The sequence below is a fragment of the Dipodomys spectabilis genome, unplaced genomic scaffold (genome assembly GCF_019054845.1).
Source record: "Dipodomys spectabilis isolate Male_0828 unplaced genomic scaffold, ASM1905484v1 ptg000092l, whole genome shotgun sequence".
Taxonomy (NCBI): domain Eukaryota; kingdom Metazoa; phylum Chordata; class Mammalia; order Rodentia; family Heteromyidae; genus Dipodomys; species Dipodomys spectabilis.
This window is the reverse complement of record NW_024870769.1, coordinates 8,289,961-8,310,134: the sequence shown is the minus strand read 5'-3', so window position 1 is coordinate 8,310,134 and position 20,174 is coordinate 8,289,961. Positions and strand designations below refer to the sequence as shown.

The 20,174-nt window shown below is 39.0% G+C and overlaps 1 protein-coding gene across 1 annotated transcript in view; it reads right to left on the bottom strand.

Annotated features, from left to right (window-relative positions):
- Abca13 (ATP binding cassette subfamily A member 13) overlaps positions 1 to 20,174 on the bottom strand; it is a 402,123-nt gene that overhangs the window by 242,590 nt on the left and 139,359 nt on the right. The window contains exons 32-35 of the mRNA XM_042684933.1: positions 14,152 to 14,266; positions 11,323 to 11,652; positions 9,492 to 9,561; positions 8,295 to 8,426 (exon numbers count right to left, since the gene is read on the bottom strand). Coding sequence (XP_042540867.1) covers positions 8,295 to 8,426; positions 9,492 to 9,561; positions 11,323 to 11,652; positions 14,152 to 14,266 — 647 coding nt within the window. The remainder of the gene's footprint in view (positions 1 to 8,294; positions 8,427 to 9,491; positions 9,562 to 11,322; positions 11,653 to 14,151; positions 14,267 to 20,174) is intronic.

Sequence of the window (20,174 nt, the reverse complement as noted above, 5' to 3'; positions counted from 1 at the left end):
AAGTCTCTTGAGGTTCATCCGTTTGGTGTCAGGTGCCAAAAGTTCCTTCTTTCTAAAGCTCAATCTTATTCCATTATCTGATTATGCCATATTTTGTGTGTCCATTCATTTACCAATTGATAGATACTTGGACTGCTTCCACCCTTTGGCTCTTGTGAATAAGAATAATGCTTCTATGAATATAGATGCACAAATATCTTTTAGGTCTTCTTTTCAGTTCTTCTGGGTTCAGTCTTCTGAGTGCCTTCTGACCTTTCACAAGTAGTTTCTTCTTGTGAGATCATCTTTCTTTTCTTCTTTCAAGAGATTATTCCAGCAAGTGGCTCACATCCATAATTCTAGCCTTTTGGGAAGTTGAGATTAAGAGGATTATAATCGTAGGCCAGTCTGGTCAGTAAGGTTCACAAAAACCTCCTCACAACCAACAGGCTGGATGCAGTAGAGAGGACCTGTCGTTCTAGCTATGACAGAGGCTAAAATTGAAAGGACTGAAGTTCTAGGCGAGCTTAGGCAAAGAAAGCAAAACTCCAGAATCAAATAAGCTTTTACAGAATCTTCTAGAAATCCTATATCCATGTCATCTTTCTACCACTCCATTAGTTGTCTATTCTTCCCTAGAACATGGTCTTTGTAAATCTTTTCAGTTATGTGTCTGGGTGACTAATCACTGGTGCCCAGGGTCACCAAAGCACAAAGAATCAGAAAATTAATGAAAACCACATCCTATGGAAAGCCAAGGGTGTAACTTAAGAGCAGCCATATTAATCTATAGGCTCAGGATGCTAACTCATCACTGGAAAATGGAAATTTGGCACAATACCAAGAAGTAGCATAGATATAAGAATGGACATGAGGAAAAGCCAGAAGAAGAAAAGAGAAAATGTCAGGGCATTTCATGAACCTGAAACACCTCTTTTTTGCCTGGTTGTAAAACTGAGTAGGAGATGCTGCATGTATCAGAGAAGCCAACTTCAGACTCTACAAGGGGAGTGGAGGCCTCATTTCTAGTTAATTCCATTGCCCTGTCCTTCCCATATAAGCCATCTCACCTGTAGGAACAGTATTGTGTTTGTGGAAAATGGGAGGGCAGGGATAGTAAGGGGAAACAAAGGAGGAGGCAACAATGGTTGATAAGAAATGTACTCATGGGGCTGGGAAGGTGGCTCAGTGGTAGACCGTTTGCCTTGCATGCATGAGACCCTGGGTTTGATTCCTCAGCACCACATAAGCAAAAAGAAAAAAGCCGGAGTGGCGCTGTGGCTCAGGTGGTAGAGCGCTAGCCTTGAGCTGAAGAGCTGAGGGACAGCGCCCAGGCCCAGAGTTCAGGCCCCACAACCAGACCTCCCCCTCAAAAAAGAAACGTACTCATTACTTTGCTCATGTAATTGTAACCCCTCTGTATGGTATTTTCACAATAAAAAACTTATTAATAATAAAAAATAAACATAATGCCTACTTGGTATTATATCAAACCAAAACTCTGCAAAGTAATAGAAATAATTGATAACAAGAAATAGCAATTTACTAGTTGAGCACTGATGGTTCATGCCTATAATGCTAGCTACTCAAAAGGCTGAGATCTGAGGATCACAATTAGAACCTAACCCAGGAAAGAAAATTCATTAGATGCATATCTTCAAGTAACTAGCAAAAATCTGGACTGAAGATCTGTCTTAACTGGCAGAATAACAGACAAAAGACAAAAAAGCTGAGAGGGCCTGAGTTCAATACCCAGTACAGGCACAAAAGGGAGTCCAGTCAGGGCAGGGCAAGGCGGGGTGGGTTGGGCAGGGTGGGGTGGAGCAGGATGATGCACCTTACCAAATGCAAAAAAAAATTGCCAAGCATATATCTGGTTAATGGATATTTTGCAAAATAAAAAAACCTCCTGCAACTCAATAGAAAACACATATTCCAATGTTCAAAGGATAACAAACCAAATAGACAATTCTTGAAAAAAAGATTTGTAAATGCCTAGCAGATTCATGAAAAGATGCTCAATATAACTAACCACAAAGGAAAATAAAATTACATCCACAGTAAGATATCATCTCATGCTGATTTGGATGGCTTTTCTTAAGGAAGAAAAGAGGGGGGAAAGAATTTAGCCAAGAATTCAATGCATCTCCTCCAAAATTTAGAAAAGTGAGGGGAGGGGTGGATAAGAAGGGATGGGTAAATATTTTGAAAGGGGTGACATTGATCAAGACGCACTGCATTCATAAACTGCTTTGTTTAAGGACAACTCCTGTCTATAATCTACTTAAAGACAGTCCTAAGAAAGGATATCTTGTTTTTTTGTGATCATCAGAATGAACTTAAATTATACTATATTAAGTAATACTTGACACACAAATACTACAAGGATAACACTTACATGAAAAATTTAAGTCAAACGTATAGTAGAGTGGAATAAAAGTGGCCAGGACAAAAAGGAATAGAAATGAGGGGGCAGGTATTAAATAAAGGTATAAAGTTTCCACTAGGCAAGATGAAAAACGCTTGGAGATCCACTGTACAACTTATAACTATAGTTAATAATATTGCACTGTACACTGAAGAAAATTGCTAAGATGGTGGATCTTACTATTAAAGAATCAAGAAAGGCAGAGAAACAGAGACACAAAGAGACATAAAAGTATATGGACAGATATGAGATAGAAAGAGAGATAGACCATAGATGGATGGATGCATGGATGGATGGGGGATGGATGGATGGATAGATGGATTGATGATAAGCAATAGATGTAGATGATAAAGAGATATTGATAGGTGATAGATATAGATATAGGTAAGATATAGATATAGATAAGATTAGCTAGGGAGAAAAAGAAAGAGAAAAGGAAACAAATGGTGAGAGGAAAATCCCCTTTTGTCAGCTCACGACACATGCCTATTTTACTTATAGTTCTTTTCCATTTGTTTTTTCAGAAACAGGACAACCTAAATTTCTCACATCATTTCTTAAGCAAGAGTAGCAATAAAGAGTCTTTCACCACTGAAACTGGAAAATTAAATTCTTTCGGCCAACACTATACTACTTTGCTCCCGAAGTGTGCCCTTCTCCCCGCTGGGCAGCCATTGCTTTTTTTTTTCCTTTTATTTATTTCTTTTCTCACTGTGTGGCCCAATTTTTTTAAAGTCATTTGACATTCTGAAAAAAAATAGTCAATTTTTGTAGTTTATGTGAATTACAAAAGAAATACATGTTCCATGCAGAGAAATTGAAAGCAGGAAGCATGACTCACACAATTCTACATAAACTCCAACATTTGATAACAAAGCCCAAATCTGGACTTTTTTTAAATTCATACTAAATATTATTACATTGTATGTCTTTTATATGCAGACATATTCAAGCTCTGAGCATAATACAATCTGTGTTTTTCACATATTTGTTCCTATAAAATAGAATCCAATACTTGACCTAGTATTTCACAGAAATCCATACTATGCATCTAACCAAAGTTACCCAGTCTGCTAATCTTAGAAATGTAGATTTGCCAGATTTTTTTTGCTTTTATAATAATCTGCAATAAATATCTATGCTCATAACTTTTGAACTTACATACTGAGAAAAAATATTTTAACAATTTTTGCATGCTACAAATTGGTCATTTTATGAGAGCAGTCAATTAGTATTATCTTCAAGATTTTCCTTTCTTTATATATGTTCCTATGCTAACTATTATCATTTTATTTATATTGGCTAACTAGAGAATAAAAATGTTGTTTCCTGTGTATTTATAGTTCTATACTTTTATATGGCAAGACTTTTTATAAAGTTTTTAAAATAAGAACCCCCCCCCCCCCCGCCTTTCTCTCTCTCTGAATCAAGGCTAGTACTCTATCACTTAAATCACAGATCTACTTCCACAGACTTTGCTGCGCTGGCTGGCTTTGAACTGCCATGCTTAGATTTCAGTTTCCTGAGTAGCTAGGATTACAGGTGTGAGCCACCAGTAACCAACCAGGATCCTCTTCATTATTTTTAATACTATTGATTTCCAATGAATGAGTTTCAGTGTTTTCTGCCTGACAAATTGATGACAAAATATCATCATTCCTTTTGATTAAAAAGGTCAACTTTATCATAGCAACTTGTATATACAGTTGGATTGATTTTGATGCTTCATTGTTTCCATATTGTTTTTTCTCCCTGAGATGCTGGGCATGCTCATACATACTAGGTGAATGCTGTACCACTGACCTGCATCCCCAGCTAGAATTGCTTTAGTATATGACATGAGCACTTCATTGTTTTATTCCTTTTTCAATTTACAGCAGGGACGTATAGAAATCACTAGCCACCTGCAATCCCATTCCAAACTTTCAAGAAGTTTTTTGTCAGTGTCACTAATTTATATTCCTAGCCATCCTTTAGAAGAATTTCTTTAACTAATAACACATTCCTAGTTTGAACACTCTTATTTAAGTGATTTATGTAACTTCTATAATATTACATTAACAAAATGTTACATATGAGATGTTACACAATGTAATGCTGTAGAAATATATACACTCATTTGGATAAAATCAACATACTTACAAAAATGGATAACCCTGCTCAGTAATACATCTTTTAATTGATTTGACCCTTAACTACATTCATCAGCATTTTATTTTTTATTAATATATATTCTCCTTTGCTTTTCATTTATACCCTGAGCCACATTACTTGATCATATTGAGACTGAAACCTCTTGGCCCACCATGTCTGTGTCTGCTCCAACATGCAGCAATGCTACCCAGTGTTGTCTATCTCTGACCACACCATTTGTTTCACTTGATTCTCTCATCTTAGATATCATAATGGCTTTGTCTCTTCATTTTCATACCTCTATTTCATTGATGGCGCGGTTTTCTTTTCCCTGCGGCTAGATCTTTCATCTCAATATTTTAGCTTCATTTCTATCAGAAACATAACCAGAAAGTGCTGAGGGCTGCAGGAGTGTCCTGAGCTCAGAAGAAAAGGAGGATAGTACTCTCGTCCTCATCCTTAACTTCATGTGTCTCTCTGGTCCTTTTGATTGCATTAACACAAGGAGCACGAAGAGCAGGCTTTCCCAGCCATCAGGAATGATGAATCGTGGTCAGCCTAGACCAGGCAGGAGTAGGTGATTCTGATGAATAACCACCAGTCTACATTGCTGCTCTTCTTTCGCCTGCTCATGGTGCCAGCCAGCCCTCTCCACCTTTGCTCCAACAGCATCACGTCTCCTGGGAGACCAGAAAATCCTCATTGCCACACAGCACTGAGGAATGCCATCCACCTTAAATAACTGTCAATGTGGTATTAAAAATCAAACCCAGAGCTGGACATCAGTGGCTTAAGGTACCTGTAATCCTAGCTCAGGAGACTGAGCTTCAAGGATCTGGGTTTGAAGCCAGCACACATGGAAAAATCCATTAAGACTCTTATCGCTCATAACGATCAGAAAACTGGAAATGGGGGCATGCCTCAAGTGGCAGAGCACTAGCTCAGTGTTCAAACTCCAGTACAGGGAGATAAGGAAGGGGAGAGGAGATGAAAGAGAGAGAGAGAGAGACAGAGACAGAGAGACTTTCAGATCCAGGAGATTCAGAAGCCCATTTTCCTGCCATTTTCCTACCAGGTATAGCCACAATCCTTTCATTCAAATTCAGCTCAATTATACTACAAACAGAACACAGGGTGGCTTCCTCCAGTCATTTTATCTTTCTCTTTTTCTATGTCTAGTCTGAGCAAAAGATTTGCCATTTGTAATATACTTTGGTATAAAGAAATAAAATGTCAGTGGGACTTGGGGCGAGAGAATCTCCAGCTAAATACTGGAGTTCCTTAGTTTTACTATATTAAACATCGCATCTAGGACCCTCATGCTCACATTCTATGGGCTTGTAGGTGATTGGCCCATTGCTGATGACATTTTATATCATTCCCATCAGTACTCAGTGTAGACGGTTTTGGCTAGTTTTTGTGCTGGTGGGATTCTTTTTCTTTGTACTTGTATCCAGAACTGGGTTTCTTCTTACGAATATCACTATGTGACAGTTAATTATTCTGAAAATCCAGGTTTTCTTCTTAGTAAATAATTATCCCCTTCTGACTCTAGTTCCCGCTGATCCCTGCTCCTCTCCAGATCAGCATGACCCCTGTGATTCAACCTCTTCTTTTCCCTCATTCTTGGTAATTTCTTCCTCCACATTTTTCAAGTACTCTCTCTTTCACTCTCTCTCCTGCCCTCTCTCCTTCTTTTCCTCCCTCTCATTGTCCTTATGTCCCTTAATCTTGTAATTTGATCCCCTTGCTTCAGTCTTCCTAATGCTGGGACTATAGGCATGTACCACTATGCCTGATTTGGCTCTTTGTTTTGTATGCTTATGATGACTTTCTCACATTTTAAATAGGCATTTACCCACCCATTTCTTAATAGTCCCTTTCCATATTTATCTTCCTATTCAGGGTCCTAGAAACCTTAGCTTTCTCCATTCGTTTATTTAATATCCCATTTTCCAAAGTTCATCTTGTAAATGTTATTGAAAGTTCCAAGACACTGAAATCCAACCTTTCCCAAAATAAATCGCAATTCAATATGATAACCTCTCTCTACCTCTTGTGGCCATACATCCCTCCCCCGTTGCTAAATTAATCTTTTTGATTACATATGCTGCCACCATGCATACACATCTTTATAGCTTCCATGAGCTCTCCAATCTGGAATGCATTTTCACAGGTAGAATGTGCTTTATTTCTTCCTTCCCTCCATCTTCATTTGAATATAATGGATTCTTCAGGGTATTTCATTTTATAGTATTTCATTTGAAAGATTATATATCAGTGCCTTTTGAAAGTAGACAGCCAGACTCAGAAGTAAATTTAGCAAGAAAATATAATGCCATTGACAAGCTACTTCTAAAACTAAAGAAAAAGTAAGGTCTCTGTTGTTACTGAAGTGTTAGAGCATCTACCTAAGCAACCACAATGCTCTAAGTTCAAACATCAATACCGCCAAATAAAGATTGCAGTTTTGCTGAGCACAGTGGCTCTATGTATAATTCCCAACTCCTTGGGAGGTCAAGATCAGGAGGCACTTAGTTCAAAGGTTAACTAGGGAACAAAGTTTTCAAGATCTTACCTAATAACTGAGCATAATGGTACATGCCTATAATCCCAGTTATGCTGGAAATGTAAATAAGAGGGTAGCAGCTAGCTCAGGTATAAATGAAAGACCCTGTCCTAAGAATAACTAAGGCAAATGGGCTGAAATTCAGGCTCAAGTGGTAAAGCCTGCCTAACAAATGTAAGGCCCTTAAGTTCAACCTCCAGTATCACTAAAATAATTCTTAAATATGAAATATGCTCCTTTTTGCCTGAATCCAAAAGCTCAATGCTTTGTTTCTATCTCTTCTAACCAAACAGGGAAAATTCAATAGCCTTGAAAAGCTTTCTGGGAGGGGCACACTCATCTGCAGTCTCCAAGGCAGGCCAACAACATTGAGGAAGAAGCAAATCAGAAGAAATCCTTACCTGTGACATGGATGACTGTATTTGTCCCAGCTCTTCACCCCCAATGCCATGCCCAGTGCCCAGCACCCCCAATGCCAGGCTCACTCATGATTCTGCTTCTCACAGACCTTACTCAGAGCTTGATTCCTTCTTTTCCATGGCACACTGATCCATGAGTACACTCCTTTGCTGTCTAGAAGTCTGAAGCACCATGGGCCTCAGACTCCCCTGTCCCTACTCCCCTCATAACCATCTCCCTCAAGCACTCCATCTGGGAAACCTGGAGCTTACAGCTGTGTGATGAACAGAAACCCACCCACTGGGCATGCTAAGAATGGAGGGCTTTCATCTCATCCTGTAGCCCTGCACCTGACCCTTGATCTTTCATTTGGGATACACAATCAACTCAAAAATCGTATCTCCAGCCAGGCATCCAAAGGCTCATGCCTGTAGTCCTAGCTACACAGTAGGCTGAGATCTGAGGATCGCAGTTCAAAGCCAGCCTGAGCAATAAAGTCTGTGAGACTCTTATCTCCAATAAACTATCCAAAAAAAGCCAGTGGTAGAGCACTAACCTTGAGAAAAAAAATGCTCAATGACAGTGCCCACTTCATGAGTTCAAGCTCAAGACCAGTACACACACACACACACACACACACACACACACACACACCTCTTCCTTTTAGAATACATCCTAAGATTTCTCTTAAAGATATCTTCTCTAAAGACTAATTATTTTAATACTTATATACATAGGTTTAAATAACTATTCATTTTACTTTGTTACAAAGTACAGAATTCTTACCAGGAATCAAGTTGCTGAGGTACCACCCACATAAAAAATAAAGGATTGAATCAATCATAATCATCCAGCAAACCCAGCCAAAGGTCATGCCCCCTGCTTCTGGAGCCTGGTACATATTATTCCAATGTATCCCTGAGAAGAAGGAAAAGGTCAAAGTTAGAACTATGCATCCTCTTTTGCCATAGACATTGATGAAATGAATTCACTGGTTCTAGAGCCTCAAGAGGAAGAACAAAACCAATGGAAAGGTCAGCACCAATGGCCATGACTCTTCAAAAACAACATTAGCTTGGATAATAGTACCTTTATTTCAGCACAGCTTTTCTTTTGTGGGGGGGACGTCCTGTCATGGGGCCAGAACTATGGGCCTGGGTGTTGTCCCTCAGCTCTTCAGCTCACGGCTAGCACTCTATCACTTGAGCTACAGCACCACTTCCGGCTTTTTTCTTTTTGCTTATGTGGTGCTGAAGAATTGAACCCAGGGCCTCATGCATGCAAGGCAAGCATTCTACCACTGAGCCACCTTCCCAGCCTAGTACCTTTATTTCAATGGAATCATGTGGAGCGACCATTAGTATCACTTGAATATCTGAAAACTTTTAAAAGTCACTTTATTTATCTCTACTTTTATTTACTCAAATTAAAGACAACTTCTTATTTCATGAAAACAAGCATACTTTTCAAAATTAAAATGCTTCTAAGATACTCAGGAGGCTGAGATCTAAGAATCAGGACTCAAAGCCAGGCCATACAGGAAACTCTGTGAGACTTTTATCTCCAATTAGCCATTAAAAACACAGAAGTGAAGCTGTGGCTCCAGTGGTAGAGCAACAAAGCTAAAGACAGTGTCCAGGCCCTGACTTCAAGCTCCAGTACTAGCAACTACACACTTCTAATCCTAGTTCCTCAGGAAGCTAAGATCTGAGCATCACAGTTTGAAGCCAGTCCAGGCAGGAAAGTCCATGAGACTCTTATTTCCAATATTACTCAAAAAAAGCTGAAAGTGACAGTGTGGCTCAACAGTAAAACCAATGTCTACTAAAATCAAATGTCTACTAAAATCAAATGTCTACTAAAATCAAATGTCTACTTGGTAGGCATCTAACCAAGTCTTTCTGCTCTATCATTTGTAGTATAACTATATATTTCTAAAAATCTGAATCACAGAGATCACTTCCAAAAACATCATCCTCTTACCCGTCTCTTGTCCTTCTAGGAATGTAATGAAAAATACTCCTTGCCCAAAAGCTGTTGTTGAGAGGAGGCACTGCACACAGATTGTTAAAGAAAGGAGAAAAGCAGCCTGTTAGTGTTTGATTGAAACCACAGAAACCCCACAGTACCAAATTCAAAGAGAGGTTGACACTTTCAGATTCGAAGGATGCCAAGCCATTGCTCCAGGCAATAATTTAAATATAGGAATCTGAAAAGCTTAGCAAAATGTCAGCCTACTCTGAAAAACATGCTAACAAGCTAGTTTTTAATGTTAAAAGGAATTATTTATCTTTAATGCAATGCTTGAAGTGTCATAAATCCAATGCACTGTATATAGAAATGTGTAACAGGAACTAGTGGAAAATGAAATGGAGCAATTTACTATTTTTTATTATTAAGTAAATGCCCTGAAGCACATTGCACTTAGACTGATGGAACATCTACACAATTCTACACAAGAAAGAGAGTGTATTGGCAGAAAAGGTTATTTTATCTTCAGTGGAGAGGTCCGTGTCAGAAAAGAAAGTTCACTGAAAAAGAATCTGATATTTAAAAACACAACATGCCAGAGGGTTTTTTTAATTGATGGAAATATTTGAATATGCAAAAAGCTAACTGAATGCCATATGCATAGAACTCCTAAATACAGAGGTTGAAGTAATAACAAAAATGAGAGTATTTGAAAGTTTGCTCTAGGTGTAAGAAGTTTATGGAGGAGAAACACTACATAATTCCTTTATGTTCATTATTGTAAGAGCCTCTAGTCAATACTAATACAAAATTATTGGTTATGAGTTACTGAAGGTGGGGCATAAGCTAATGAAATGGAAAAACACATATACACCAGCCAAATACTAATTGAATGGAGCCATTTCATTATATGTGCATGAATATGTGCATATATACATCTGTAGAAATCAGCAAATAAAGAAAATTGAATAGTTTCTTGAAGTTGGAGAAAAATTATCTGACTGTCATAGACAATTTACCCTATGGCTCTAAATGAACATAAAAGATGAAGCCATTCCTATTGAGTGGGAAATACACTGGGCTGTCAAGAATTTAGTGCTAGGCCAAAGGACTTGCTCTGAGATTTCAAGTCTCCCTGACATCCCCTGAAGAAGAATCCAGTCATAATTCTGGAACTTAACAGGATTATGTGATGAACATAGTGCAAATATGCACAGATCTGACCACACCGATGTGACAGAGACTGGTTTAGTCAAGATTTGCTTGCTCCTTCCACACATCAGGCACTGTGCATCACAAATCACAGAAATAAAAGAATAAATTTATATCTTCTATCTCTTTTCATATTGCAGACATGGCAACATTCTCATTCTTTTTCAGAAGGTACATTTGAAATGGATAAGCAATTCTGACATTGCTAATGGAGAGATCTATCTAATGTGATATGACTTGTGATGCTCCAAGAAAAAAATGCTTATGTTTTACTTCTGAAATAGCTTTAGAAATCTATTTTCTTCCATGAACAAAACAAAGAAAAAGCAAAGTTGTTTGCTTCTTAGAAGATGTTGTTGATTCCCAAGAGTCTTCATAGAGCCTTGCTTACATGAAGCATGGCAATGTTTAATGGGTTGCCACTGCATCCATGAAAAGTAACAAAACGCCAATGAGTTGTCATTGCAAGTTTTGGATAAGAAGGTAGAATAAAGAGACTAGATAGTAGAAATCTTATGTAGATCAGAACATCATGTGTTGCTAGGTTGAGGGCTGTTGTTTGCTTATTTGTTTGTTTTGGTGAGTAAATACCAATATTGTTTTATTTTACATTTGTAAAGAAACAACTTACCATTAGTGTCTGAATGGCAAAACTTAATTGGTTATGTAGGACCAACAAGACAATGTAGGGTAGAAAACTGATCATATACACCAGGCTGGTACATAGGGCTGCGGTATTAGCTTGGCTGAAAAACGCACTCAAGAAGTAACTCATCATGACAACTGACACTCCAAAATCCAGGAAGAAGAGGATAATAATAAAGGCATCACTGTGCATGAAGATACCACTTATTTTCAGAATGATGGCCAGAGCAATGCTGCTCAGGGTCAGCACAACCATGTTCTCCAGAAACCAAGCCAGGAAATGGATGGTTGGATGTACTCCCATCATCCGCATGTACTGTCAAAAGAGGGAAAACTTAGTCATCACAGAATTATACTCTTTATTTTTTGTGCCTGTAATGGGTCTTGAACTCAAGGACTCGGTACCATCCCTTAGTTTTTCACTTTAGGCTACGGCTCTACTACTTGAGCCACAGCTCTACTTCCAACTATTTGGGTCATTCATTAGAGATAGGAGTCTTACGGATTTTCCTGCCTAGGATGGCTTCTCCAATGGGGATCCTCAGACCTTAGCTTGATGAGTAGCTAGGATTACAGGCTTGAGCCGTCAGCATTCACTAGGAATTGGCTCTTGAAAAAGAACGGGAAGGATTGTATACAAGAGGTGACCCTATCTGGTTTGCAAGTCCAACCCTTGTGCAGGACACTGGCATGGTCACTTGCTTCCAGAGCTCAGCATGTGGTTTTCATGAGCACATTGCTAAAGTTGCCTGTTTAGCACTTTGGAGGAGAAGGAACTAAGACTGGAAGAAGTGAAGACAATCTCACCAATAAAAAGGTTCATTTTCAACATAGTGTTTTGTACATCTCACTGTTACAATGGGTCAACCTGCATCCTTATTTAAGCATTTTGTTTTTTCCCTTCCCCTCCCTGAATTAGAGAAGTGCATATACAAGATGCAGGGCACCGACATCAAATGCAGTGAAAATGTGGGTGGGGGGAGGGAATAGTTGTGGAGGTGGGAGGGCAGGGATGGTAGGGGGAAAACAACAGAGGAGGCAACAATACTTGATAAGAAATGTACTCATTACCTTGCTCATGTAACTGTAACCCTTCTGTACAGAATTTTTACAATAAACAATGTACAAAAAAAACCCCAAGGGGAAGGGGTAGAGGTAGATATATGTAGACTTTAGAGTCAATTACCATCTCATTGTGTTTTCCTGTTTTTCAGAGGTTTGCTGTTTTAATTTGTGTTTGTTTTTTATTTTGTGTTGGTTTCATTTAAAAAAGGTAAAAAGAGACATGCAGGAAGGAAATACCTGGTACATAAGGTTTGCTGTTTGGAAGGCCAGTACAAAGTTTAGAATGGATTTTGCCAAATAATGCTGGTTGAAGCAGTACCAATAAAATTTGTTTATTCACAAAACTTACTATCTGCTAGCCAGGCCTGGAGGCTCATGCGTGTAATCCTACGGTACTCAGGAAGCCAAGATCTGAGAGTAACAATTTTATGCCAGCTTGGGCATGGAAGTCTGTAAGGTTCTTATCTCCAATTACCTACCAAAAAGCCAGAAGTAAAGGTGTGACTCAAGTGATAGGGAACTAGCCTTGAGCACAATAGCTTAGGAACAGGATCTAGGCCCTGAGTTCAAGTCCCAAGACTGGTACTGAGAGAAAGAAAGAAAAGAAGAAGGAAAGGAAGGAAGGAAGGAAGGAAGGAAGGAAGGAAGGAAGGAAGGAAGGAAGGAAGGAAGGAAGGAAGGAAGGAAGGAAGGAAGGAAGGAAGGAAGGAAGGAAGGAAAAGATTTGCTATTCTACCACATCATGATATCTTTGGGTATGGAGCTAGTTATGTGAAGGAGGACAAGGGGCTGGGACATACCTTCTGGTTAGCACCTGTGGGTGACACTTGAGAGTCCATCAAGGGGAACACTCAAGTCACCAGGCTCTGTAAGTAGACAGGCCATAAACAGACAAACAGCATGCCAGAGAGCAATGCAAGTTCTCTATCTCATTTAGAAATAAAGGCACATTCTACTTTACCATCCTATTTTTCTATGTTCATAAATAAGTGCCCAATGGGCATTCCTTATCCCTTGACCTTACTTCTCTTCAAAGATCGATGGGGAGTCACTTCTTCACTAGATGTTTTAAAACATTTTCATTCTTAAAAGCAGGTGTCTGACAGTTTCATATTTTAGCAATATAAAGACAAACATTTGCAAAAAGTTTCAACCATAAGTTAAAGGTGGAGAGACTGCTGTTATTTTTTTCAGAGGGTTATAAAAATTACTGCATAAGAAGCAGCTGGTTGCCAGTGGCTCATGCATGTAATTCTAGCTCTCTCAGAAAGCTAAGATCTGAGAATCCACATTCAAGGCAAGCCTGAGCAGACAAACCCAAGAGACTCTTATCTCCAATTAACCAGCAGAAAGCTAGAAGTAGAGGTGTGCCTCTAACAGTCATGTGCTATCCTTAAGCAGAAAAACAGAGAGCTGGAAACTTTGAGTTCAAACCCTAGCACCAGCACATGCACCAAAACAATTGCTTGAATAAACCATTATGTCCATTTTGTTTACTTATTGCTTGGTTTTCTTTTATATCAACAGAAAATATCTGAAAAATTTGGCAACACTTCCAACTTCCATAGAAAATAATCATTTCTAGGAAAAAGATTGTTTCTGAGATAGGAACTCAGCTAGCCTGTACACAGGAGACCAAACAGAGAGAGGAAAGAAAAAAGAGAAAATCCTGAGTTAGTTATTGGCTATTTACTTCTAAAGTTGTCAGGACCCTCTTTCTGTCTCTCCTGTTAGAGTTAAGGTGACTTACCTCTTCTATCTGAATCTCCCGCTCATAAACTAGTTTCCGGACCATGCTGGCCACAGACACTATCCAAGTCAGCATCATTATCAGTGGAAAAAAGAAGCCAACGTTGTTCAGGAATCTGTCAGGACATAATTCAATCAGTGTCCAAAGAAAAAGGGCTCCACAGTTAGTCATGTACATGGTAAGCACTAAATCTGTATGAATGTTTGAACATTTTTTTCTCTCAATTTTCTCAACACTTTATGGAGCAGTGCCTTCATAGGCCTATGACCTAGTACTGTCCTCAATGCCCTGGTTTTCAAGATGTACAAACACACAAAGGCGATCATGTAAGAGATTGGTTCAAGGTCCTTCAGATAACCATAGCCTTAGCCAAATCTTTTGATACTGTCTATAGTGAGAGCAAATCAGAAGAAGAAAACAGGCTATTTCTCCATGACTCATTTTTCCCACTTAACTGAGCAATGATCTATCTCTAGTCACAGAACTATTAATCATAGATTATCGTCTAGAAAGTATGTAAGAGCTGGCAAATTAAAGTCTCCCTTTCTATTTCCCCAGCACTCATTTTTCAATCTATCCTAACTGGAATTGATTGATAGGGTAGGGATCCTAATTGACAGTCATGTCACTAAAATCCAAAACGAATTGTCAGTCATTTTTCTTTCCTGAATTCTCATCTATGTTTGGTAACACTGACCTCTACTCTTCTCTTAGCTTCTAGAGCAACTTTCCTTGGCTTTCCATACATTGCCAGGCCATTTAGTCCCCCTCACAAATTGCTTCTTCTTTACCTGTCCTTCAGTGTAGACATGCTCACTCCAGCCCTGCAGTAAGTACTGGGCCATCTAACTCACAAGCAAGCTCTAAAAATCACAAAGTAATTATCTTATTCCTCACTGAGGCCAATGTGAGATGCAAGCTAGCTGATTGGGCCTGTGATATACACTCAAGCAACAGAAGATCTTGCTATTAAGGACATCCTACATTCTAGAAAGGTGCGGGAAGATAAAACAAGCCAATCAATAGACATGTCACATGGTGTTGGGTAGACAGGAGAGGTGGAAGATGGAATGCTTCACAGATAGGTGGGTAGGTGAGGTGGCTTCATGAGTAGTTAAGCAGGTAATGTACAGAATAAGTCATGCACGTATTTCTGAGGAGACAACTCTAGGCAAGGTATAGACAGACTTTTAATCTGCTTCTGGAAACTAATCCAAAATCCACAAACGAAGAGGGAATTTTGTTCAATGATTGAAAGAAACACTCAAGTGTTTGAAAAGTCTGCTAAAAAATAATTACATTTGTATAGCAAAACACATTCTCTCCAGATCTTGGGATGAGCCTACAAAAACATAGTTTTTAAGTTTGTGGCACGCTCGTAGGGGAAAATACACAGAGCAACAGATGGGAAGTGGGTATCAAATTCCATGTTAGGCTCGATACTGTGGGAGATGACCCAACCTGAGACTCTATTTCCAGGGAAGCAAAGAGTGGGCTTTGTGAGGAATCCACATATATGTAGGAAGTAATCACATTTGTGATAATAAAAAGAAAGACTTCAAAGCGTGTGCCACTAATGTCACTGGTCTTTGACCAACAAATAGGACCTTGTAAATACTTGATCAAGTATAACCAGTTCATTCTACATGAGTGATAATCACCGCAATGAAAATCTCAAAAATACCCACCCAAGAAATACAAAGAGATGGGGAGCTGCATCATTATTAACAAATAAATACTTCATGCAAAAATTTTGTATGGTGATATTGGGCAAATGAAAATTGCAAAATTATTTTGTGTGCAACTTCAAAATATTTAACTAGACAAAATCCTTCTTAAGAGATCGTGGATAGTTAGAAGTGAGTGAAGAGATGGCAAGAAAATAAAGAGATCTGAGACATTAACTTAGAAAACAGAAATAAATAGATGGAAAAAAATATAACTATCAGATGATGGATGGTAAAACTGGACAAAACATAGGAACAATAATGAATACTACAGAAGCCCACTAATGACACAGAAAGTAGGCAACAGAAATGTAACTTTAAAAAAAAAACAGAACTAAACCATTTAAAAGAAATAAGGAAATTTTATATAGATTAAGAACACAGGAAACAGAAAATCATGTAATTGACACCTCCTGAAGAATCAAAATAAAATAATGGTAAATAAGAAATTGATAGAGGTGTAATACATAAGAAGATTTCAAAAAAGAGCATTTGAATTTGTACTTTCAAGAGACATATCCGTATGGAATATTGTGGTATATTAGTCAATGATCCCATGTATACGCTTATAAATTTACAAAAATTTTCAGAATTTTTCAGATGGCCAAAACTACGAAGACATATAACAAAGAAAATAGCCAAGTGGACTCAGATTTCTCCATAGTAACATTGAAAGCTAAAAAAAAACAAGCCAGGCACTAGTGGCTCACTCTTGTGATCTTAGTTACTCAGGAGGCTGAGATCTGAGGATCATGGTTCAAAGCAAGCTCAAGCAGGAAAGTCTATGAGATTCTTAGACTCTTATCTCCAATAAGCTACCAAAAAGTCAGAAGTGGAACAGTGATTCAATGGTAAAGCACTAGCCTTGAGCAAAAAAACAGCTTGGGACAATTCAAGCCTAGTAACAGCAGAAAGGAAGAACAAAGGAAAGAAGGAAGGAAGGAAGGAAGGAAGGAAGGAAGGAAGGAAGGAAGGAAGGAAGGAAGGAAGGAAGGAAGGAAGGAAGGAAGGAAGGAAGGGAAAAAGGAAGGGAGGGAGGGAGGGAGGGAGGGAGGAAGGAAGGAAGGAAGGAAGGAAGGAAGGAAGGAAGGAAGGAAGGAAGGAAGGAAGGAAGGAAGGGAAATTAAATTTTATTTTCAAGTGGCTGTAATCACATATTAGTTGCCAAAAATTACATAAATCAAAAATGAAAACAATAATGTTCAAAACTTAGGATTTAGAAAGAGAATTTAGCAATTTATTGTGTTAGACAGCTGTTCAATTCTGTTCACACGATAGGTAAAAATATACAATCAAAAAGTAGTTTTAATTTTAACTTTTCTTTTTATAAGTAAGCTGATTAACTTATTATGCTAAAAAAAAAAGTTAATGAGAATTTGTACTTAGTAATGAAAAGGTGTACTTAGTGCTCTCTTGGATCAAAGAGAAAGTAGAAACTCAAATCACAAGTATCTAAAGAATATTGGATTTTAAGCAATGTACCTAAAAGAAAAATCATTGTCTTAGGCAACTACATAAAGTTAAGGGGGGAAATACTAACAATATGAATCGACTGTGAGTCTCAAGTTGTGACAGATACAAAATAATGAATTGAAAATATATAAAGTTAAAGAATAAAAATAAAAGCAGAAATCATTAATTTGGAAAAGTTTTCAAAGCAGTGAAAAACATCACAATGAATTTTTGGTCTCGAGGATAAATGGGTTTGTGTGTTTGCTGGTACTGGGTCTTGAACTCGGGGCCTCAAGCTCTCACTTAGCTTTTTTGCTCAAGGCTGGTGCTCTACCACCTGAGTCACACCTCCACTTTAAGCTCCTTTACTGGCTATTTGGAATTGAGATTCTATTCTGCCCATATTGACTTCAAATCCTCAAATCTTAGCCCCATGAGTAGGTAGGATAACAAATGTGAGCCACCAGCATCCAGCTTAAAGAAGGAGATTTTTAAAAAGAAAAGAAATAGGAAATGAATGGGTTTGTATTGGAAGCAGAGGCACAGCATGCCTCCAACTTCTGCTCTGTGTAGCAAGTTTGAAAGATGTCCTTTGGTTCTTGCTCCAAAGGAATTCTTCACTATGATGTCATGGGTCCCTCACCCAAGAGGGACACCAGAAGGTTGTGGAGTTTTCAGTCTTCAGAATCATGAGTTAAATCAACCTCTTCCCTCTGCATATTATGCTGCCCAACTATAGTTATAAGAGACTAACACCACACTATTTTTCTCTATTGTCTCCAGACTTCATAATCACTTACTTACAAAACCAGCAATTAAAAACATAATAAAGTTAGGGATGTCTAAGTGACTCCAGAAAGAGTTTGACCTACTATGTGAAGAGCATGAGTCCAACAAGTACATTCTAGGATCTTCTTTTGTACTTGCCTCTATTTTCAAACCCCCACAAAAATACTACGAATAAACCACAATTGAAAAATTAAACTCCCTTCTGTATTTAAGCCTACTTAAAAAGATACTCTGATCTCATAAACATTTCATTGTCACCATTTCCTTTCTGCAGGTGGCACTTACTTGATTTACATTTTAATAACCCCTTGTTAATCAAGTTTAATCTGCTGCTTGCCTCCATTTGCACTATCCAGTGGGTTCCAAGAGAGAAAATTAATGAGCGTGTTGAATCAAACTCACACTACGGAAAGAATCAGAGTAACCTGCAACTGTATTCATCACTCAGAACACAGGATTTAGTTTCAAATGTGGAGCAATGGCAATTTTCCAGCTCCTAGTTTCCTATCACAGCCCTGACCATTCTCTGTCCATTCTCTTCCTCGGCCCATGAATCCTACCAGCCAAGACCAGCTCCCATCAACCCAAGGGAACCCAGAACATGGTGGAGACAGCTATCAAGGGAAGGACAGGGCTCTTCTGCTTTCTCATTGTCTCCCTTTCTCCTTCTCATCCCCTTCAGGAAAAGGGGGAGCAGTCTGCCATCTCTGTCTCCCACAGCCCCCTCACATGCTTGTCTTAAATGGGTTATGATGTGTGACACAGGAACAGAGAGGAGCCTGGAGAAAGGGTGGAGTAAGGACACCAGGCTCACATCCAGTCTGTGTGCAGTGATTCCCAGACGCACCCATGCTCCCCTAAGCCATGAGCAAAGGGGCCAGGGATGTTCTTTGTCTTACTGTTCCTACCTCAGTAACCCACTTGGGGAAGTCAAGGAGAAGGAAGCATGCTCGCCTGCTTCCACACCTCTCTGGATACAACATCATCCAAAAAAGCCTACTCTTCTGACTTTCATTATCAGTGGGTAGAAGAACTTTGTAGTCGTTAGAGCTGACCCCAAATACAGTAGGTTCCCAATACAAGCATCCATCCACTCAAAGTGCACAACACAATCCCCCTCTGGTGTGGGCTTTTCTAAATCAGGATCATTCATGGGCACCAAAGAGACAGGCAGATCAGCAGTTAACATCCCCTAAAATCATTGTCACAAGCTCCTATTCCAGCAAATGACACAGGTGGGACTCAAATTTCTGGTGATTTGGGGTTGTTTGTTTTTGGTGGTGTTGTTTTTGTTGTTCTCTCATCATTTAGAGTCTGAGAATCAAGGAATCTCAGAAGCTAAGAGACAGATTTAAAAGAGCTATAATTCAGAAGTTCTGGGTTACTTAAATTTGCTTTATTGCCAGGTAGCAGGGCTCACACCTATCATCCTAGCTACTCAGGAAGCTGAAATCTGAAAGATCATGGTTTAAAGCTAATCTAGGCAGAAAGGTGAGAGTCTATCTTCAAAACAAATAGCAGAGAGCTGAGTTGGAGTTGTGGCTCAAGTGGTAGATGCCAGCAGAACAAGCAAATTGAGCATGGGGTAAGACCTTGAACACAAACCCCATTATCAGAAAAAGAAAATAATCTTGCCAGGCACCAGTGGCTCAAGCCTATAACCCCAACTACTCAGGAAGTTGAGATCTGAGGACCACAGTTCAAAGCCAGTGGGGGGCAGGAAAGTCCAAAAGACCCTTATCTCCAATTAACCACTAAAAAACCAGAAGGGGAGCTGTGGCTCAAGTGGTAGAGCACTAGCCTTAAGTAAAAGACCTCAGGGACAGTGCCCAGGCCCTAAATGCAAGCTCCAAGACCAGAAAAGTAAAGTCTACTCTTTTCCCTAATCTATTCAAAGAGAGAGGCCCAGGCTTGCTTTTGATCATTATTTCTCTAACTATATCTCTTCTGTGGAAAGCTAGGAGTTCTAAATACCTTCAACACAGCTTCGAGTCCTAAACTGATGGGTATTCAGTGAGATCTACCCAATCTCCAAAGACATTTGTCTGCTTAGCA